At 51.2% G+C, this 21659-nt stretch overlaps 9 protein-coding genes across 9 annotated transcripts; 5 read left to right on the forward strand and 4 right to left on the reverse strand.

The window, feature by feature from the left end:
• Positions 1 to 93: 93 nt before the first annotated feature.
• M436DRAFT_82362 (uncharacterized protein) lies at positions 94 to 481 on the forward strand (the record flags this gene model as incomplete). Its single annotated transcript, XM_013571868.1, has 3 exons — positions 94 to 187; positions 264 to 387; positions 448 to 481. The coding sequence occupies 3 exons, from the start codon at positions 94 to 96 to the stop codon at positions 479 to 481; spliced, it is 252 nt and encodes an 83-aa protein (XP_013427322.1).
• Positions 482 to 2650: 2169 nt separating this feature from the next.
• Positions 2651 to 5435, forward strand: M436DRAFT_47301 (uncharacterized protein; the record flags this gene model as incomplete). The annotated part of the gene is made up of 3 exons (XM_013571565.1): positions 2651 to 4604; positions 4654 to 5307; positions 5362 to 5435. The coding sequence occupies 3 exons, from the start codon at positions 2651 to 2653 to the stop codon at positions 5433 to 5435; spliced, it is 2682 nt and encodes an 893-aa protein (XP_013427019.1).
• A 350-nt stretch (positions 5436 to 5785) lies between these two features.
• On the forward strand, positions 5786 to 7504 carry M436DRAFT_73232 (uncharacterized protein; the record flags this gene model as incomplete). The annotated part of the gene is made up of 3 exons (XM_013571869.1): positions 5786 to 6091; positions 6156 to 6604; positions 6664 to 7504. 3 exons carry the CDS (start codon positions 5786 to 5788, stop codon positions 7502 to 7504), a joined length of 1596 nt encoding a protein of 531 aa, XP_013427323.1.
• Positions 7505 to 8055: 551 nt separating this feature from the next.
• On the reverse strand, positions 8056 to 9711 carry M436DRAFT_73233 (uncharacterized protein; the record flags this gene model as incomplete). The annotated part of the gene is made up of 1 exon (XM_013571870.1): positions 8056 to 9711. One exon carries the CDS (start codon positions 9709 to 9711, stop codon positions 8056 to 8058), a length of 1656 nt encoding a protein of 551 aa, XP_013427324.1.
• A 948-nt stretch (positions 9712 to 10659) lies between these two features.
• M436DRAFT_64261 (uncharacterized protein) lies at positions 10660 to 11900 on the reverse strand (the record flags this gene model as incomplete). Its single annotated transcript, XM_013571721.1, has 3 exons — positions 10660 to 11031; positions 11178 to 11457; positions 11506 to 11900. 3 exons carry the CDS (start codon positions 11898 to 11900, stop codon positions 10660 to 10662), a joined length of 1047 nt encoding a protein of 348 aa, XP_013427175.1.
• A 1022-nt stretch (positions 11901 to 12922) lies between these two features.
• M436DRAFT_73234 (glycosyl hydrolase family 3 N terminal domain-containing protein) lies at positions 12923 to 14833 on the forward strand (the record flags this gene model as incomplete). Its single annotated transcript, XM_013571871.1, has 1 exon — positions 12923 to 14833. One exon carries the CDS (start codon positions 12923 to 12925, stop codon positions 14831 to 14833), a length of 1911 nt encoding a protein of 636 aa, XP_013427325.1.
• A 1599-nt stretch (positions 14834 to 16432) lies between these two features.
• Positions 16433 to 17080, forward strand: M436DRAFT_82368 (uncharacterized protein; the record flags this gene model as incomplete). The annotated part of the gene is made up of 1 exon (XM_013571872.1): positions 16433 to 17080. The coding sequence occupies one exon, from the start codon at positions 16433 to 16435 to the stop codon at positions 17078 to 17080; it is 648 nt and encodes a 215-aa protein (XP_013427326.1).
• A 570-nt stretch (positions 17081 to 17650) lies between these two features.
• M436DRAFT_47115 (uncharacterized protein) lies at positions 17651 to 19180 on the reverse strand (the record flags this gene model as incomplete). Its single annotated transcript, XM_013571523.1, has 1 exon — positions 17651 to 19180. One exon carries the CDS (start codon positions 19178 to 19180, stop codon positions 17651 to 17653), a length of 1530 nt encoding a protein of 509 aa, XP_013426977.1.
• A 670-nt stretch (positions 19181 to 19850) lies between these two features.
• Positions 19851 to 21125, reverse strand: M436DRAFT_64265 (putative glucan 1,3-beta-glucosidase precursor; the record flags this gene model as incomplete). Its single annotated transcript, XM_013571722.1, has 1 exon — positions 19851 to 21125. The coding sequence occupies one exon, from the start codon at positions 21123 to 21125 to the stop codon at positions 19851 to 19853; it is 1275 nt and encodes a 424-aa protein (XP_013427176.1).
• Between the last annotated feature and the right edge of the window lie 534 nt (positions 21126 to 21659).

Consider the following 21659-nt stretch of genomic DNA (forward strand, 5'->3'; position numbering starts at 1 on the left):
ATCCAGTCTCTAACCATTCATCATAATCTTGTGCTCGAACCCTCTCCATATCCTGACATTTTCCGTCCGACAAGAACGATGAGCTACGCGAACATGAACACTTCGGGAAAGCAGGGCCAGAACACAGCAGGCTTCCAAGGCCAAAGAACGGGCGCCACAGGCAAAGGTCCTGACATGATTTGCAAGAGTAAGTCTTTGACCTCTTTCCCCCAGACCCAACAGCCAGAGAACCCTAGCGAGCTGATCAACCTCGAAAATAACAGTTCTTGATAAACTGGAGCACAAGTTCGGTGGCCAAAGATTCAAGGATCCCGCCAACGATGCCAAAAACCGCGCCTTGAATCAGAAACTCGCTAGGCGCATCATGACTATTGCGCCAAAGGTGCTGTAAGTTTGTTCTTTTATTCGAGAATTCATACCTCACAGAAGCGCTGACTGTTGTTATAGTAAAAAGCTACCAAAGATGTTGGCTAGAATGTGAATGCGACTGGACCAGGTCTTGCTTTCATTTCCTTCGATTCGAACAAAACGCCGCAGCCAGGTGCTTGCTGTCTTTAATGTCAGCAGAGACGCGTACCGCAAAGCTATAGCAGTACAAGATATATCGCCAAAGACGTCTATACTCATGCGAGCGCTTGATGTACCAAACAGGAAGGAAGTGGGTCGAAAGAAATTGCAACGGATTCGTGAAGATTGCAGTTTCTACCGCTCTGCCTATCGTCGATACGGTGAAGGCAACATGGATTTTTCGGGTATGAGAAGTGGCGTGGTGTGTCCTGTATCTTATGCGATACAGGGCATGGCAGAGGACAGTCTGGTCAGGAAGGTGGGCGGCCTTATGAGCGAATCTTGTGGTGGGGTGTCTCGTGTCAGAGCTCAAAATAGCCGCGGCTCTTGTAGTGTTACACCGGTGTATGGATATCGAAGATACAGCAACGAACTTGAGGCTTCAGACAACAACAAAAACATGTACCGAGACATGACGCAGCTTGTGACAATCGATTAGGCAGGCATGGCACCTCATGGCATGCGAATCTCAATCAGAACGTTGGATAAGAGGAGATAGCAGAGGTCGAAGGATGCGAGTGGGAAGAGCAAAAGTTGACGCTCTGAGCACGGAGGGAGACCAGCGGGGGATTTAGACCCTGGATGTGGCTGATCCCTGCTGCATATAGATGTGTTATGTATCAAAGTGGGCTTGGCATGTATTCTTGAGACAGTCCCCCTTGGACGCTTTGCTGCCTGTTCGTTGTTCACCTCTGTACGTTGTGAGCAGTCTGTCAATGGGCCAAGCTGGTCGTGCGCCCAGAGAATCAGCAATATCCATCACCACGATCAACACGAAACAACAGGACGGTCCAGACAAACAAACAACCCTTCCCTTGTTCCCCGCAATTTCCATCCCCGACCCTGTAGCGATCCAAAAGAGCAGGATACAAACAACGACGACATGAGTCTTCGAGGCTCTTCGAAATGGGGCAAGCTACTACGCAAGGGCGAGTCGTCGGACAAGAACTTCAACCTCAATCAAGACGTCGTCGACTTCCTCAAACCATCGACGGACAAGGAGAGAATCCCTGGCGAGGGCACGCGACAGCTGCCTGCTCCGCGAATCGACACATTTGCCGCACAGAGATGGCCTGAAGCCTCTGATATGACGAGGGCTGTCACGAGTCCTCTTGGAATTTACATCCCGAAGCCAAAGAGGAAGAAGAATCTGAACGTCTCATTCGTGAGGAGTCCACCAGAGATTATAGGAGAAGGGGGTGATGACTCGGAAGTGCCAGTGTTAGAGGTGTCAAGAGCAAAGCAAAAGTTGGCAAGATCACAACCAGAAAGGAGACCTGTAGCCCCAGTGCTGGACACGCAGGCGGCAGAGAGACATGCTCAGCCTTCAGACTATCCGATGAGTGCTCCAGCTGGTCGCCCCTCAGATTATCCCATGACTGGTCCTGCTGTTCGCAATGCCTATCAGCGCAAGAACTCGCTAGCCGATCCAACGCATCCTGTGAATCATCCCTTCTTCGACTCGCAACCTCAACCAATCCCTCCTCCTGTACCAGAGCATGCCCCTGCCCAAGCTTCTCCGCGACCAGGCATGCTGAAGCGTACTCCCACCACCTTCAACACCGAAAATGACGAACTCTCTCCCATGTCTGATGCTGGCGTACCGCCCATCCCGCCACACCTCGAGCTCACTATGAACACATCACAATTCCTCGACTCTCCTATCTCGCCCCCAATAATCGACAACAATGAGCTGTCCAACTTCTTGCAAGATTCTCCACCACAACCTCGTTCTCTGCCACCAGTAGTCGCCAAACGACAAAGCATGATCCGCGAGGAAGAAGGCAGAGTCTTGCGTCGCTTGTCCAAACTCGACTATGATCAGGTCAATCCAAACGTGCTGGACCCGCGTAGATCGCTGACTCCAAGCTCACCTCCTCGACCGATCAGCGATTCTCGCAGTCCACAGCTGCCTTCAATAACCCCCACTGATTTCAGCTCCCCTGACCTCCGTCGTTCTGCTTCTCCTGAACAGCCAGCTCCGCCAATAGTCCTACCTCATCGAACACATCCACTGCCGGATATCCCCGGCCAACACCAGGATTCAGATCTTGCTTCGGTACCACCTATCACAACAAGAAATATGCAACCATCTTTCTCCTCGTCTCACCATACCAACGACTCGGCACACTCAGCATCAAGCAATCGGCAAAGACTCCCATCCGAGTTCGTCATCTCTCCTTCACCCTCTTCTTCCGTTCGCTCTGCTTCTTTGCAGCCTGGAAATTATTCGCGACCACAGCACTCATCGAATGCACATCCTCTACCTCAACCCCCAAGTCGTGGCCCGAGTCCGAGCTACTTTTCACAACGATCGTTGGCACCTCAAGCATCAAACTTCAATGGTCTCACTCCAGGGATCACCCCGGGTCTCACCCCTGGAATTACTCCTGGACTTCATCATAGACCCTCGTTCGATGTAACTGGCAGATCTGGATCAGCCTTTTCTCATCGCGACATCTCTCCGCCCGAGCATGTTCAAGGCACTGCTGAGCATGATGCTCTGTTCGATTTCGGCATGCGTGTCGCACACATGAGAGGTGTCTTCCGATTGACTGCTGAACGTGAAAGACCTATCCAGAGTTGTACTATCCGAGATTGGCTTCGTGCTGCTATCTGGTGGCTACACAAGGGCCGTGCAGGTCTGACTGTTCAAATCCGCGACACCCCCAAAGGAGCAGACAGACCAGAGTCTCTCACACAGGCACATGTTGATGTTGCCAAAACATGGTGGATCCTTACCGATGTCCTGTCTGGAACAGACTCGCCGCACTCTAAGGTCGACTCTCCACAGGACACACTTCTACGGGATATGGAAATTGTGCGCGCGAGTCTGCGTACATTCACTCTTTCGATGAGTCGGAACAACGTTATGCCTCCTCACCAATCTCTGATTCAAGGTCAAGATACCACCATGTGGGTCGAGTACCCAAGATTTGCCTCGGATGTGGCATCTCTTCTCCGCGGCAGCACTTCTCAAGCGTTGATTGCTCAGGATAACCTCGAGGAAGCAAATCCGCTCGATGCCTTGCCACTCGGTGATACCAGAGACACTTTCTGTTACAGTCGGATGTTTGTCAACGCTTCCATCAACACGGAGGAAGCAGATACAGACCGTGTGGTGCTACCGTGCGTCCTCACCATGATTAGAGGTAGGTCAGAGTTCCAGACCTCGGTAGTCATATCGAGTCAAGCAGATCTGGTGAATTTGGCAATTCGACCTGGTGATGGAGGTTACAACAAAGGTCCAACCTGGCATGATGTCAGTTGGAAGTCCAAAGAGCATGGTCTCTACATTCGTCTTCCCAGAGGCTTCACTCTCAATCTTGCTTTCGCCGAGCCAGACTTTCGATCTTTGTGGAGTATGGTTGATTATACCAACAAGATCTACGGTAGCATGAAGCCAGAGGCAGATGAACGCTTGGTCCATGAAGCACATCTAGCTGAACTGGCACACACCGACTCTACCAACCCCAGCGCGTTCTCGAAAGACAAGGTTCGATCGTGTACGGCATTCGTGTTCGAGAAAAGAGTTCACGTCCGTACTGGCCTTGGCGAGACTAATCTGCATCGTGGCTACCGACTGTTGTTGATGGCAAATCCTGTCAACAAGTCTCTGACGATGGCTGGTATCCCTCTCTGCAGGAACTCGCCACTGCTGTATGAGATGTCGCCAGGAAACGAACCGCCAGTCATGCATCTACACACGCAAGATACCAAGCGGCAATGTCGGACTACACTGATGTTCAAAAGTGGTCGCGAAAGACAGGACTTCTACGAGACGCTCCAAGGCATTTCTACGGACCAAGACGAGCAAGTTGTGGCTAGAGTTGGACTTAGGAGCATGGTCGCCGAGTCGTCAATGGGTCAAGATACGGTTGCAGGCGCTTTTCAAGGGCTTGCGTGGAAAGACGTGCGAGTAGTGACCGACGCGAATGCTGCGGTAGGACAGGATCAAGGAGACATGACGCTGTCGGAGCACTTCCGATTAATTGCAGTGCACGATAGTGGTGCTGTGACTGACCGCCTCAATCTTGGTAAGCTTGAGCAATTTTTGAAAATGATCTCTTCTAATATGATCGATAGGACCCGGTGAGCTCTTGCTGCGTCTTCCAGCTTCCAATACGCCAAGTTTGACGCTCCTGCGAGCACCACAAGAGGACTTGACGGCCTCGCTCGACATCAGCAAAGTCCAGCATGGACGTGAGGGAATGAAGAGGTTTGTACAGACCGCATCAATAACGCCTACGACACGCACCTTGACATTCCCTTCGGTGGAAGAGCTACACACATTCCAAAGAGCGCTCACGAGATATACTGTCAAGTTCGATGGCATGGCTACACTGTTCGCCATCTCTCGACGAAGAATGGTTGTTCCGATCTACAAGAAGTGGGAAGCAACCAAGGTCCGGATTCAGATCTTGACACTGGGCCACGTGACCAAAATCGCAGCTTTCTTCGAAGACTTCAGCCATGCAGATGCCATGGTGTTCCAGATCAAGGCGGCGGATACATTCGAAAAGGCCAAGGGAGACAAACAGGCCAAGTACTGCGTCAAGTTTGTGGATGCCAAGTTCAGCTTGCCAAAGAAAGAGAAGGAGAACGAAGGTGGAGAAGATGAAGCGCCATCGGACTCGCAGACTTGGGGCAAGGGAGTCCGTCGCAAGTACATCAATCTCGAAGGGTTTGAATATGCAGGAGAGCATGACGATATCACCATTGGGTTCGAGACGGAAGAAGGTAAGACGGAACCGATGATCTGTGACCAAGACAAGATGCTAACAAGACTGGTAGCACGCGATGGCTTCTCGGAAGGGCTGCCGGCAGCAACGACCAACAAGGTGTTTCAATTGAGGCGGAAGATTTGAGAGGGATGATGAATATATTTGCATTTTATTTTCTGCATAGCGTGGTGAGTGGTTTGAGTGAGCATGTTTGATGGCTGCATGAGCATGATGGCAAGTTGCATGAGAAAAAGGCTAGCTTAGATATCTTAGACACGTAGAAGAATGGACGAGCAGTGTAAAGATGAATTGACAGTGGGAGCGACCGAGGAAGAAAAAAAGGAGAAAAACAGTGAAAAGCTGCGTGCATGACTCGTGCAAGCGCTGACGGACCCCGCCACGAGTCATTGGTCAGCGCCCGACTTTGTCAAGAGTCATCCAAGCGCCCAATTGTTTGCCCGTCACTCGACACACACACCAACCCACATCTCACAATGGCCGGACAACGTGGACCCGTACCGGTGTACGCTGGGCGCGACCTCACTCAGGAAGTGCTGGACCTCCTCGACACCAAGCAAAGCGTAGCGACCGAGAGCGACCTCCCCGATGTTGCACAAGCCGAAATCAAGGCCGCCCTGGACAGACTGGCCTCGAGAAACATGGTCGTCTACGAGACCAACGACCAGGAACAAGTCATTCTCACCAACGAGGGCGAACAGATTGCCAACGAGGGCAGCCACGAGTTCAAGGTGTGGGAGGCTGTCAAGAGAAGAGGTCAGATCACCATAAAGGAGCTCCAGGTAACACTCTACACACTCGGACAGTAGTTGAGGCTGTTGCTGATGTAGACTCCAAAAGAACGAGGTTGGCGCAGACTCGGCCAAGGTCGGACAAGGCAACGCCTTCAAGCTCAAGTGGATCAAAAAGGACGGCGACGTCCTCGTGTCGCTGGTCGACTCTCCCAAGGACACAACCCGCGACACCCTCGCTGCCATCCAGAGCACCAAATCCCTCTCAGACAACAAGCTGCTCGCCGACCTCAAGAAGCGCAAGTTGGTCACCGTCACAAAAGTCATCAGCTACAAGGTTACCAAGGGCGACAAGTACGCAAAGCAAATGCCCGTCGAGCACACCGATCTCACGCCCGAGATGCTCGAGTCTGGCGAGTGGAAGACTGCAAACTTCAAGCCCTACAACTTTGCTGCCAAGGGTGCTCAGCAGCAGGCTGGTGCTCTGCACCCGCTCATGAAGGTCCGCGAGGAGTTCCGCAAGATCTTCTTCCACCAGGGCTTCATTGAGATGCCCACTGGCAGGTGAGATTGCCTCTTGACATGTACTTCTCGCTCTCACCCACTAACAATGTCCTTTACAGATTCGTCGACACTGGCTTCTGGAACTTCGACGCCCTCTTCGTGCCCCAGCAACACCCCGCCCGCGATCTCCAAGACACCTTCTACGTCTCCGACCCCGTGTCCGCCGACTTCCCGCGCGCCGACCCCATCGCAGACGCCGCCATGGAAGCCATGGAAAAGGACGCCAAACTCTACGACCCCCGTCTCGCTTCTTCCTCGTCCCCCAAACTCGACTACCAGCAATACTACGACAACGTCCGCAAAGTACACCAAGACGGCGCTTTCGGCTCGATCGGCTACCGCTACCCTTACAACGACTCGGAGACCACGAAACTCGTCTTGCGCACCCACACCACCGCCGTCTCCACATACGTCCTGCACCGCCTGGCAGCCAACCCCCGCCCTTGCCGCTACTTCTCCATCGACCGCGTCTTCAGAAACGAAACCGTCGACGCCACCCACCTGGCGGAATTCCACCAGGTCGAAGGCGTCATCGCCGACTACGACCTCACTCTCGGCGGCCTCATGGCCTTCCTCGAGGGCTTCTTTGCCAAACTCGGCATTTCGAATCTTCGCTTCAAGCCCGCGTACAACCCTTACACCGAGCCCTCGATGGAAGTCTTTGGTTACCACCAAGGATTGGGTAAATGGGTGGAGATTGGCAACTCGGGAATGTTCAGGCCGGAAATGTTGGAGGCCATGGGTCTGCCCAAGGATTTGAGGGTTTATGGCTTTGGATTGAGTTTGGAGAGGCCGACGATGATCAAGTACAAGGTGTCGAATATCAGGGATCTGCTGGGTCACAAGGTTGATTTGAACTTTATCGAGAGCAATGCTGCTGTTAGACTCGATAAGGATTAGACAGGGGGTCTGCAGGAGAAAAGAGAAGAGGAAGTGTTTTGTTCTTTCTTCATATACCACCACAACAAAAAGTGCAGCACAAAGTCAAAAAGAATACGAGTTTCGTCCATCCTCACTTTCTAATCTTTTGAAGTCAAGATGACGGGAAATGTAAAATTGCTCTGGGGGTTATGACCGTCTCCAGCATACCTTTTTCTCTCCGTGATTGTCTTTGCGCAAGGGGCAGAAAAAAGGTCCTAGGCATTTATAAGCATGCACAAAGTTCATGGGAAACAGGGGTATGTTGCAGTGAAAAGTCCCTTTCCCAGACTGGACTCTCACCGGAGACATTTTCAAATTTGGAAATGACTGTGCTGTTGCATGGAGCCTTGAGCTTCACCAGAGAGGGCAGGAGACGAGAATCTCGGCATACTCATAGGATAATATAAGGCATGAAACTGCATGATGTTTTGCCAAATGGTAGACAAATCCCTGGAGAGCCGAAGATATCACCGCTCTCGTGGGCGGTGCTGTTGATTTGTCGAGGGGACTGTGTATTTTTGGTAGCGACTTCATAAAACGCACGCAGAGGCGATACACCTCGCTTTGAGCACCGAGAATCTTTGCTGATTCTGTCGCTTCTCCTGAAAAACACAATCTGCCACGTCTATCGCGGCCCCTGCTAGAGTCACAAGGTCATGCAGCAATGCAATATCGGTGCCAGATTTCACTCCGTTCACCCACTGCACGACTTCTCTGACTTGCTGCACTTCTGACGCGTCCGTCGCCGCTTCGACCAAGGTTTGCTTGGTGATTCGGGCGGTGGCGAAAGCGAGGTTTGTCGAGCAGTCGATGCGGAGCTCTGCAAAACAACTTGCGTCCTCTGCGGCCCCAAGAGCGAGAAGCTCGGAACGGAGTACATGGTGGGCGTCTGGCAAAACATTCCAAGCACCATGTAGCCAGCGTGCTATCTCTTCGGCTTTGTCGAACGGCAGACTGGCATCGCGATGCACAGCAACCGTCTTCTCTGCGTCCCGGTCTATGGAGAGAGAAGCTGGGGTTGATGCGAACAACTGCCACGAATTCTCCTCCAACTTGTCGGCCGATGGGCCCGTAGGTGAAGTTACACCATGCCCTGTGGCAACCGCCACATCATCAGGTCCGACAGCAGTTGAAGCGCCGACAATGACTGGGGCAGAAGCTTCCCGTTTGGAGGGTCTGATCAGAGGCGAGTGACGGGCGCGAATCTGCTTTACACGGCGTGCATCAGGCAGCAGATCGACAATTGCGGCACGCTTTGAACAGTCCTCACGGCGGTAGTTGATGTCTGGAGATCGATAATCCAATATCCGTTGCATGCGGGCGTAGAAAGGTGTCTCTGGTATCCCTTCACCGTCACTGTCTTTGTGCATTGATATGGGAGCAACATCGGCATCACTGAAGGGCACTTGGAACTCTCGCAGTGGCTCAGGGGGCTGAGACGCGTTCGAATCAAGTGATGTAATGTTGTCTCGAGTATAAGGAGGCGGCTGTGGCGATGCTCGTTGAGGTGCTTCAGGATTGAACGAGTTTCTCGTGCTCTGAGGTTCGAGATTGAGCCCTTGGTATTGCCACTCGTTGACCCTACCTCCACATCCGTTGTACATGCTTTCCAGTAGCAGCGAAGGCATGTTGAGCTGATCGATTTCTGTAAATGCCTTGCGAAGCTGCACCTGTGCGAATGTGTCGAACCTGGTGTATATGTCGAATGACAAGGACTCTGACAGTGATTTCAACTTTGACACCAAGACGTGTGCTGTGCCTTCCATGGACTTTTGACGTTTCCTCTGAGGCATGATGACGGTACATGGTTCGGCCACAGTAACCGGAATGTGGAACAGATTACAATACGCAAATCCGGCACTGTTCAATTTTGCCCGTCCAGGTTTTTGCACGGACGGAAAGGTCTTGTCCAGCTGAGATTTGTCGAAAGTGTTTGGTATGATCATGAACATATCTCGAGCGTTCTTTTTGCCCCGCTCCAATATTGGAAGATGCAGAGCGATTAGTAACTCATCGCTCTCCGGACGCCGGCCGATGTTGAGAGTGAGTCTCGATGTACAGTTCCTGGGCGAGGTCTCTCCCAGCTCTTTCAAATCTTCCTCATTGTCTGACCAGGAGACATAGCATTGCTTCTCCACGATCCAGGTCCACGACGGATCCGAGGAAACAAGACCGTAGTTTTCCATAGTTGGATATGATTCGGGTGATAGACTTTGTTATTACAGTAGAAGTAAATAGTTTCTCGTCAGACGGTATGTGGCATGCTTGGTAGTTTTGACGATCCGGCTATGTGAGACAAAGAACTGGAGGGGGCATGCGGTCAAAGTGGTTGGCGTTTCACCAAGCGCTCGTCGACTGCAGTGGGCAGAGGTTACTACCACAAGGCGCTTAATTCGACATCATGAGAAGTCACTGTTCTCGTATCAAACAGCAGAGTTCCAAATATGTGACTACCAAGACACGAAATGATGAGATGTGGAACATGGTGGTTGGCGGCACAGAAGATGGCAGGTTTTGCTGACTAAGCCGGGTCCTTGGCGCGGCGCGTGATGGCTGCCTAGACGCAGAACTTCGCGTCAACGACCATTCTTCAAACCATCTCCCTTCATCACATTATCAAACCCGTCAGAGCCAACTCCATGTCCACGACGCACCGACAGACCCCCTCATGTGCTTGCTTTCGTACCCAGATTTCTGTTCTGAGCTGACGTCGCGTGTCCCTACCACGCGCTCAGCGACGACTGAATTCTCCGTGTACCTCTCCGAGCCTGACGCGTGCCAGTCCTGTTGTGTCTGCGATTTGGAGCGCTCTCTTCTCTCCTTACTTTTGAAAAGTCAGGGCTGCTTTTTCACAGAAAGCCCGGGTGGGTGGGCAACCCTTCCTTACGACTTGACATCGTGAGAAGGGGGCAATCAAGTATATCATGGCTTCACTGCTGCATTGTACTGATACTGCCTAGATGTCGTACTTGCGATCGAATTCCGATTACGAGTTCCTCAAGAGCTGATTGGTGTTGTTACTAGAGGAGTGACTTGTCGGAGCAAGATGCAGGCTGGGCGGCAGTACGGCGTCATCGAGTCGCTTCTATATATTTCAATGATCATGAACATTATTCAAGTGCCATCTCGTCATCTCAAGCGTTGCATGCCGTCGGCATTGCGTGACGTAGAACACTCGTTCGTCCCAGCGTATAAGTCTTTTTGTCGCACATTAAGGACCTGCGCGTCGAAGCAGAGCGACCGCTCCTTTCAACAAGTGCGTATGCGGCACTGGAATGTGCTTCCTCTGAACGATCGACCTCTGAGCTTGCGCCTGTCGTCTCATTGCTGGGCAAGTAACGTCTATCGTCGCTACCAAACTTGATTTTATCGCATTTTTCGTGTGCATTGATTGTCACTGGGTAGGTATGCATAGAAATGCATGGTGCTTCTAACATCCGAGCGATATCTACGGAGAGTGGGTATTGCACTGTTTCTTTATGTCCACGGTCGGTTCCTGCCAGATACTGTGGAGATTCATAGCAGTAGTTCCACTTGCGGAATGATCAACTAGGGATTGGACAGAGTGCTACGGTCATGCGAAGATCGGGCCGGCTCACAGGTCCTAAAGCAGTCAGACGTCTGTCGTTGTAGGCACGAATCAAATACTAACCTCGTGGACAATAACCTCATCCACATGTGCCTCTGTATGAGTCCTCTCATCGTCGTCATAGAAGATACCTTGTCTATCGCGCTCCGGATACACCGTCGTGACTCTAGGGTCACTCTTGAACATCGACAGGTACTCTTTTTCTTGTGCATCATCGATGAACACTACCCAATAGGAGTGGTTCATAACATCGTACATCTGCAAATTCCTTCCAACAGCCGCGATGTGCTCTTCCAGCGCATCTTCATTCGTGAAGAAGATTCGCCAGACCAATGGGGTTTTGCTGTTGATGTTAATTGGTATGTCCGATGGAAGTCCGAGACAGACTCACAGGGCACCATCATCGGTGATCATAACTTCAGGATCTTGGTCTTGTAGTGTCAACCAGAATCTCTCATCTTCGTACGCTTCGAGGTCATAGTCTTCGAGCCCAAGGCGGTACTCTTCAGAGAAGTAACCTTGAGGCTTTTGGACTATGAAGCCGACACCAGGGTCTTGACGAATTGACGATACTATACTCTCATCGTCTGCGGAAGGAGCGATGGCGTATCCGTTGATTTTTGGTATGTATTGCTTGATGTTAATGTTGATGTGCTGGCTGACTGTGGCAAGGTGTTCTTCAAGCGTGTAATTGTCTCTTAGTCCTACAACCCAGTCCTGTGGGACATTGGAAGCGGAGGCGATAGCACAGAGGATCAGTAGTGAGAAAGCCAACATGAGATGCATGGAGGTAGGCAGGAGTGGTGGCTGACACGCCGACCAGTAATGTCTCTTATAATTCGGACAGGGTGCTAGCGAATGCATGATTTTTGCATAATTGAAGCATTAAATGTGTACCGTCTAAACCTCGGCGACCACTCTTACTCTCTCACGGCCACGACTTCCTGTTGAGCTTGCACTCGTACAGATCAATACAATTATCAAAGCCTGCTTATGATGCTTCAAGATGACGACACGAATGATCTACAAAGCCCATGGCTTGATCACCAAGAGATATTCGCACGCGGCTTCTGTGCTTCCCATGTGCTAAAGTTTGTAATGTGCGCAGCTGCATGGCTCTCTGTGGACTTCTCTTACCATTTAGAGATAGTTGTGCATTTCGATAGTGACTACCATACTATAAGCCTTCGTAGGAGAACTGTGGTAGGGCTGTGAAAGTTACCAATTTTGGCACACGGGGAGGGGCATGCCTCTCTCTCCATTTAGACTGCGATCGATCTAGCGAGTGCTCCCACGGGAGAGCCGGGTGTCTCGGTACAACACCAGCCGGAATCCAGGCGACTTCATGTTCAAAAAGCTTCGCATAAGCTGTTTCCTCCAACCTTCTCAGGTTTCTTCGGGGCATCAACGGAAGCTCCCGCTGATGAACGGCGGTGCTGCCAAGGGTTGTGGTATACACGTCCCCACCGCCAAGATCTGCAACCCCTCGTGTATAGCATTGGCGTGCGTAGTCGTACAGCACTTGTTCTTGCTCAGCCACGGCAAACCGCACCGAAATTCCTTCAGTCTGTGGGGAACATGAGGGTTGGTATAGACATTTGTGGAGAAAATGGCTGGGGAATACAGCCTTTTTTGTGAGTTGAGTACCCTTGGCTGTCATAGCACCTGACGAAGATCTTGGAGTATCAGAAAAGCACGGCAGATGCTGCGGCAGTGGGTATTGAGACTTGGTAGATGAGACAAGTATAAAAAGGTGGTCTTCCACGCGGTCAGGTACGCCTTGCTTGCCAGACACTGGAACAAGCAAGATGTATACACCAATTCCCTCATGGAGCAATCTGCTCATGTCCGCTCTTGCTCTTATCCCGCTTGCCTCCGCAATCCCATGCTCGTCATGTAGCACTCACCTCGCTACCTCCAACTCGACAATCCTTCCTTATCTCAACCCTCAGCTCTGCATTCAAGACCGTCTCGACGACTTGCTTTCTCGCATGACCCTCGAGGAAAAAGCAGGCCAACTCTTTATCAAACAGATTCCCGCCGGCATAAACGGCACAATCGACAACACCACTTTCGTCCTCGATGGCAACCGCAACCTCACCACTGCACCCCTGATCACCGAAATACTGCTCTCGCATTTCAACGTCAACAATGCTAGATCTGCAAAACAAATGGCTGAGTGGCACAATGCAATTCAAGAATTGGCTTTGCAGACACGCCTCAAGATTCCTGTAACCATTGCTAGTGATCCCAGACATGCGTTTGCAGATACTGTGGGTTCTTCCATTGCAAGTGGCCAGTTCTCCAAGTTCCCGGAGAGTTTGGGTATTGCGGCATTGAGGGATCCCGTGTTGGCTGAACTCTACGCTACGATTATCAGAGAAGAGTATCTGGCTGTTGGCATTCGATCAGCACTGCAACCTCAAATCGATGTAGTCACTGAGCCTCGTATGGCAAGAAGCGGGCAAACCTTTGGCGAAGACGCGAATTTGACTGCTTCAATGGTTGTTGCATTGATCAAAGGTTTCCAGGGCACCGAGCTAGGCTTGAAGTCAGTAACAACAGTCACCAAACATTTCCCCGGCGCAGGACCTGCGAGAAATGGCAATGATTCTCATTTTGCCACTGGCAAGGACAACACATATTTCGGCGATTTCCTCGACTACCATTTGATCCCCTTCAAAGCTGCCATTGCCGCTGGGGGACGTCAGATCATGCCTTCCTACGCCAGACCCATTGGCACAAAGTATCCCGAAGTAGCTTTTGGCTTCAACAAACCTGTCATTACTGGTTTACTCAGAGAAAAACTTGGCTTTGATGGTATAGTGGTGAGTGACTGGGGTCTAATCACCGATCAAGCCATCCTAGGAGTCATAGAGCCAGCGCGCGCCTGGGGACTCGAAAACACCACTGAACTCGAGCGCGCAAAACTCGTCTTGGATGCAGGAGTCGATCAATTCGGCGGCGAGATCTGTACCGAGCTTCTCATTGAACTCGTCTCCTCTGGCCAGATCCCTGAATCCCGCTTGGATATTTCAGTCCGCAAACTCCTCGAAGAAAAATTCTTGCTCGGTCTCTTCGACAACAGATTCGTGGATCCAGAGGCCGCTGATACAGTAGTCGGAAACGCCTATTTCGCACGCATTGGCAATGAAACACAGAGACGTGCTTACACTCTACTCACCAACCAAAACGATATCCTACCCCTGCGTCCCACAGACGGCACAAAATTCTATGCACGTGGCTTCAACGCTACTTACCTCTCAGCGCGAAACCTCACTGTCGTCGACTCACCAGAAAAAGCAGATTTCTGTTTCTTGCGTCTGAGTACACCCTGGGAAGCAAGGGGCTCGCCTTTCCGCCAACGATACCACGAAGGCCGTCTTGATTTCAACACTTCGGAGATTGCTGCACATTCTGCGCTGTTCAACTCTTGTCCCACCATCGTTGATGTTCTCCTCGATCGCCCTGCCGTGATCCCGGAAGTTGCTGCAGAGGCAGCAGCGCTGTTTGGACATTATGGAGCTAGCGCTGATGCGTTTTTGGATGTGGTGTTTAACAAGGATGGATGGGAGCCGGAGGGTAAATTGCCGTTTGATATGCCGAGGAGTATGGGCGCTGTAGAGGCGCAGGTTGCCGATGTGCCGTTTGATACTGTGGATCCGCTGTTTGGGTTTGGACATGGGTTGAGCTATGGCAGGACTGCTTTGTGTGGGTGAATGGTGTCGTTGTTTAGTGTAGAGGATATCTGCTTATCTTGCAACATCACAACATGTATAGCTGTAAGGAATGCACAAAATGTTTGAGAAGCAGGATAAGGTAGTGTCCATAGAGATACGATATGCTCTACACTTTCTGTGGATACATCTCTAGTCCAAGGTATTCTCTGCCTTCCATAGCGGTAAACATAAAATCTGTGGGACCAGCATAGGAAATATGGATAATCCTACTTATAATACCTAGGCGCGACCTTCGAATTCTTAGAGAACCTAAGATTAATAAAATTCTTATAACTCTAATAATCACTTCTGTTTCCTTAACTACCAACATCATAAGCACTAGGTCTTTCTACCTTAGTAGTCTAATAAACACTCTCTAGAGCCTATTTGCTAAATGCGTAGAGCCTAGCAGCAAGTGACCCTTTATATGCGCGATCGGTCGTCGCGGCCAGCGCGTCGGCTTGTTTAGAGCGGGCGTGCGTGACGACTTAGAGCGGATCGCGGGTACAAAGACAAGCACACGAGAGGGTCAGTCCGGTCTGTCTTTGATATGACGATGGGACTGGTCGAGAGATGAACGGGTGAAGGCTGATGATGTGTTGATAAGAATCTGTCGTGCCAGGCAGCAACCGCGGTGTAAAAAGCTTGGCGTCCTAGCTCAATCTCCGGCTAAATGCACAGGACGATGAGTGATCCTGAGGCCCAGAAACGACTTTGTATTACAAGCTACTAAAAATGAAAGCCCTCCCAAACGGAATATAGAGATGATCCATGATGCTCAATCGTCTGCGTCAAAGGTCTTTTCGGCGAAGCGTCTTGCTTACAATGCATCGTGGGCGCTGCTACTTTAGCGGACGGAATTAACATTGGCTAGCGCTTTGGATGTGGCTGGTATCGTCAAGGCTGCAAATGTGCGCCACGAAAATTGGCTAGCATTCAAAACGTTCTTGGACGTCTTCCGGAGACTCGATAATGCAGTACATCTTGGCTAGCGCTCTGAGGGGGAGAGTGTATCGCCAAACTTATCATATCAGGTCAAGCGCCGGTATACCGCGTCTTAATGCACGACTTGTCCATCTCAAATCATGCACAAATCGAATGTTTCGTCGACTGCCAGATCCGCCCCGCAACCTCGACGCTATGATACGATCAGTCGCCCTGAGATAATGGCTTCCTGGAGACGATGGCTTGTGTGTGCTATTGTACACGCAACCGTAAATGCGGCGACTTTGGCTAGTTCCCGGATTTGGTCTTTGGCTTTGAGATTTGGCCAGCGGTATGCATACATCCGAGTTGTTCACCACCTCATGAACCTGGATCTTTGGACTCGACCTATGGGAATCGTCGGTCCTCGTGGCGCGGTATGATCTGTCTGGTGGCTCTGTGTGTGCTCGTGGCAAGGGTCTTAACAACTATATAAGCACCTGCCGACCCGACAAGAAATGGCAAGACGTCAGCACAAGAACATACATGTTCCTTGGAATCCAGCATCACACATTACAGCAATTTCTTCTCCAACCCTCTTTCCCATACCTTCTTCTGCCGTCAACCAAGAACCTACCAGTGAGCATTAGCATCGAAAGTCACAACAAAGCCACCATGGGTCTCGACGACATTATGGGTTTTGACGCCGGCGCGTACACAGCAAAGGTCCGCAAGATGGACGCCGCAGAACTACGCCAGCGCGAGGTCTACAAGACGCGCCAGATCTATTCCGGTTCGTGGTCCCTCGGCGCCGGTATCGGCTTGGCCTTTTTCACGGCCGGCATCAGTCTCGCCGGCTCGGCATACGGACTGAGGAGAATATCCATAGCGGAACAGAAGCTCGCTATCGTGCAAGAAGAACTCAAGAACCGCGAGCTGGCCCTCTACAAGGAGAGGAAACGAGACTTTTTGATCCCCATGGCCATTGGCGTGGTCACGATGGGCGTTAGCTGTGGCTCTTCGATTGCCATTGACGTGTCGAGTCACATCCCGACTCATGACATCAGCTCTGCTGCTGTACAGCATGCCATGTTGGAGCCGAGTGCAGCCGTGCACGGAATTACCGATGGTGCACGCGATCAAGCCGATTCGGTGCTCGACACTCATGTCTTTGGATCTGCTGCGAATTGCACAACAACCTCCGATGTGTACGCCTTTACCACTGGATATCAAGTCGGAATTCACGCCGCATCTTCCGCCATTAAGGAGGCCATAGTCCAGACTGTCGATCATGGAGCACAGAAAATGACCAAGGAGGCATAGACGAGCGCTTTAGGATCCGGTATGTCAAATGTCCCTGTCTGGATCTCATGTACTAGGACAAGCAGCTAATACGTCCAATGTAGAGCGATGCAGTGACAATACCATGGCTTCACACCCAGATCTTCTTTATCAATCTCGCAGTCTGTTTGATCCTAATTGTCACGAGAACCTGTTTATGTTCTGGTGTGACTGAAGATATTTCGCATGTACGCGCACCCCCCAGGTAGCTATTGATATCAAGTTGACACGTTCTGTCTTGTTTCTCTTCGAGTGCTTGGAAATGACTTGCAGCTTCATACAAATGGGAATTGATTGTCGCTCCACATTCATGGTTAAAGCCCATAACAACGCCATTTGAATGAGGAGCCCAAGATATTGCCACTCTATAGCTGCTCTACCCATGCTGACTTGTCGCTGTAGAAAACCTAAGGCCTCGTCGTGAGATACAAACGATGATGATGATGATAATGACGCAAACTCATCCATATTGATTCACTCCTGGTCAGGACATCCACCGGACGCCGCTCCAACCCTCGACATATCAAGGTGTCGGAGAGCTGCCAATTTTGCTCATTCATCCGGAGACAAAGATCCACCCACAACATCGTCCATGGACTTTCTCAACAATGCCGCTTCATCAACTCGGCCTTGTTCCATCAGCCAGAGCCATAGAGTGTGTTGCAGCGCTATCGTTGTGGGGGATTTGATTCCTTCTGTTCTAGTACTCCTTCCGACAGCAGTCTCGAGCAGGACTTCAGCCGTGGAAGCATCGTCGCGATCCGTAGTCAGTTTGCTGCGAGCGAAATAGCAGCGTGCCGAAACTTCGAGGGCATCAATCTCAATTGCAAGCCACCTCAGGTCATCATGTTGTCTTGCCTTTCGACACTGAGAGAGAATGGTTTGCAGTGTCTCCAAAGCTTTGCTATAGTCGCATTGTAAGTAGGAAACTTTGGCATATGCGAGTCGCTGCCGCATCTTCTCGGGCTCGCTGACCGAAAGTTGGGCTGTTCGCTCCACCAAGACATCCCAAAGACGCTGCGCATTCTGGCCCATCCGTAACGAGTGATCGACTGAGCAGGAAATGTTAAGTCCTTCCCATGGTTGCTCTTGGAGTGCGCTCTCGAGTTGGTCGAATCCACAGATCCAGCCTCTCTGCATGTTGTCTACCACCTGCGATCTAGGCATCTGGTCTATGTAGGCAAATATTTGTGCCCATGGTTGGTGTTCTCCGCCATGTTTGGCCGCAATGATCTTGACCATGCCGCAGATCTTGTCCTTTAATATGTCGTACAGCGATCCCATACCTTTGCTTAGGAGGAGTATAGACACATCGCAGAGAACATCGAGAAGCTTCGGATCTTGATCCTTCAGAATCTGCTCGACGAGCACCAAAGCCTGAGAGACCAACACGAAACCTTGATTGGCATAGCCTCGTTCCAGAAGGTCGATGGCAACGACGGCACATTTGTGGAAGTCGCTTATGTTGGCGTAACCGCCTGTCGAAGTGCGATTCACCAGACTCCCAACATGGTTGAAGACGAAGAGACCATTCTCGTTGGCGCCTTGAAAGTATCTAATGATGCTGGCGCAGAATTTTGTGGGTACGAGTAGCTCGTCAGGACAAGGCGGCGGGACACGGATCTTCACGCCATTATCCAAGGACACCAACTGATGGTGGCACGCTCGAGATACATTTTTCATGGGATCAATCAAGACTGAATAGTCTTCTGACGGGGCCGAATACGAGAATTCATGCCTATCATCCGCCGCATAGTCGGCAAATCGGGTAGGAATGGTCCATTGCGCTTCATACACTGACGGGGGAACCACTTGGAGGCATTCAGGCTGTGCGAGTGAGTGACTTGACTCCTGGATTGGAAGTCTGCCCGATTTTCTTGCTCTCCGGATTCGCCGCGCCACTTCGCTGTAGTGATACACCTTCCCATCGAACCAGAATGTCGGTCGACTCGATGGACTCTGCAGATCCAGCTCCTGGTCTCTGATGACGGCGGCGAGATACTGGATATCCTGCAGCTTTGCGTACTTGCCACGCTTCGGCTTTCTAGCCTCTGCAGGCTCTGATATAGGAGCACGTGGCATTCCTTCCAAGAAAGTTCAGTTGATATAGACGATGCAACGACTAGCTGGAGACTGACCGCAAATTTAAAAGCGTTCTGCGATGTTCGACTCCAAGCAGATCAATCAGTCGAAAAACAACGAAGAAACAGAAAAGGCCTTGATCTGATCGGAGAGAAAGGAGGAAGAATGAGGAAAGGAGAGAGCAAGGGTAAGCATCCTGTGACATGGTGAGCGCCTCAATCTTGATGCTACGCACGGCTCAGCTCTGAGCTGAGGACGGTTGAAGATCTCTGGACATCTAGAGCCTGCGGCATTGGCGGCGCGAGTCACAATTGGCTGTCGCTGGTGTTCCGCACGGCAGATATCTGCGGGTTCAAACGCCATATCTGCCTCCGGTGAATGCTTTCGGAAAATGGGCGGGGTGAGCTGAGCCAGCGGCACAGCAACTCAGCCGCGCTCCCCTCTTGCGACCACAAGCCTCAGTTCTGGACTCGGCGTCCTGCTGCTTTATTTTCCCTATCTCATTATAACATCTGAGAAGTGTTTCCATGGCCACAAATGTGTTCTTGAGATCTTTGTGCCTTGAGATTGTGAGCGGAAGGGAAAAAGAGACTCGACGGGATTAGCAAGTCTTTTGAAGGCTAAGGGTTGATGCAACCAACCATAGAAATGAATAATATGTCAGGGAGCTCTACTTGCAATATCCAGACGCGACCTTCGAATTTTTGAAGAACCCGAGATCAATAAAATTCTCATAGCTCCAATAATCACTTCTGTCTCCTTGACCATCAACATCATAAGCACTAGGCGCGCCAACCTTGGCAGTCCAATAAGCACTTCCCGCTGTCTTCTTGCCAAACGCATATAGTCCAGCAGCAAGCAACCCCTGTCTAGCAGCAAAAGTGTTGTTATATTGAGCCTCAATCGCCCACTCGCCGATGAACACAGGGAATTTGGTATCGCTGACTGCCTCAGTGGCATCAGTGCAGATGTAAGAAGTCACATTCGATGCATAAGCGTTTCGGCCAGCAAAGTAATAACTGTGGATGTCGAAGACGAGGTTTGTGGTTGCGGGGAAGGAAGGAGAGAAGTAGTGAGCGCCTTTAAAGCCATCTTGCAACATGACTGGTATTCTGGCGTTGACGTTACCCACACGTTGGAGTACGCCTTTGGTGAAGTTTGTCAGATAGTCGGCTGCGGAGTCCGAGAGAGCGTAGGGAGACCCAAAGGCAGCCGGATCGTGATTGTCGACGGGTTCGTTGATGGGGGCGATGGTGAAATGGGAAGGGAAACCAGAGGATTGGATGAAGGAGATGACCGAGTCGACGGCTTTGTAGGAGTAGGACAGAGCGGTTTGGTTGTGGAACCAGCCGTAATGACCATCTGCTTCGCCGATACCTTGGCCGTTGACACCGCCGGGCAGAGAGTGGATGTCGATGATGACGTGCATGTTGTATTTCGTGATGGCATAGGTCGCAATATCCTTGAGATACTTTTGCTGGTTTCCAGAGTACAGCTGACTGCCGGGGAGCTTCGTCCAGGCGGCATAGGTGGTAGGGATGCGCAGGACGTTGATGTTGGCGGTAGCCAATTTGTCAATGTCGGCACGAGTAATCCAAGTGGCATATCTTCTCTCCAGTACGGGGCCGCATTGAGAGCCTAGGTGTGCGCAGAGACCCCATTCGTCTGATGCACCACCAGAATTGGCGTTCCACCATGTTGTGTCAATGAAATATTCCTGAACCAGCCAACCGCCAAGGTTCACGCCATTCGCACGAAAATTTCTCCAATCGACGTAGTTTGAACTGGGCCCAGGTGGGCCACCGTGGCCAGGAGGACCAGGAGGAGTGCCAGGAGGAGTGCCAGGGGGGCCAGGGGGGCCAGGAGGGCCAGGTGGAGAAGGGAGGGCAGCAGAATGGCTTAGAAGAGTGCTCAAAGCAGCAAGGGTTAGGAGTGGGAAAATCATGGCCGCTCCCAGGATTCAGAGTGATGAGAATTCTGTGCGCAGGCATGGCACCTTTTATATCTGTGACAAACCAATACACCAAAATGTCAGTATTAGGGTGGTTGGCCACCCCGCATCAACCGCCCCGGACTTCCTCCACATGTTCGTGTCTCATACCATTTTCTCGACCACACTCACCCGGATACTCTTTCGAATGTTGCGTATCCCGTATTGCGGATTGGCGCGCTGACATAGAAGACTATTCCTCGCAAGCGAGATCTGCATGCTAGGGGGAAGCACGGCTGATATCAGGAATCGGTCTGCCGAGGTTGCTGGGATAATTTACAACGAAGTAAATATTGTGCAGCTTGAACGCAGGTATTATTTCTGCAAGCGTGCTGTGTATTTGTAGGCTTGCCGTTAGGGACGCGATACTTCTTCTGCTGTTTCACAAACCTCCTCCTTTCAGGGCGTTGAAAGGCAGCCGTGCTTGGTGTTCTATGTTCCTTGAGTCTGTCTCTTTTGCATCGCAGCGCAACAACGGTGGTAGAGCGG

Source organism: Aureobasidium namibiae (genome assembly GCF_000721765.1).
Source record: "Aureobasidium namibiae CBS 147.97 unplaced genomic scaffold scaffold_9, whole genome shotgun sequence".
Lineage (NCBI taxonomy): Eukaryota > Fungi > Ascomycota > Dothideomycetes > Dothideales > Saccotheciaceae > Aureobasidium > Aureobasidium namibiae.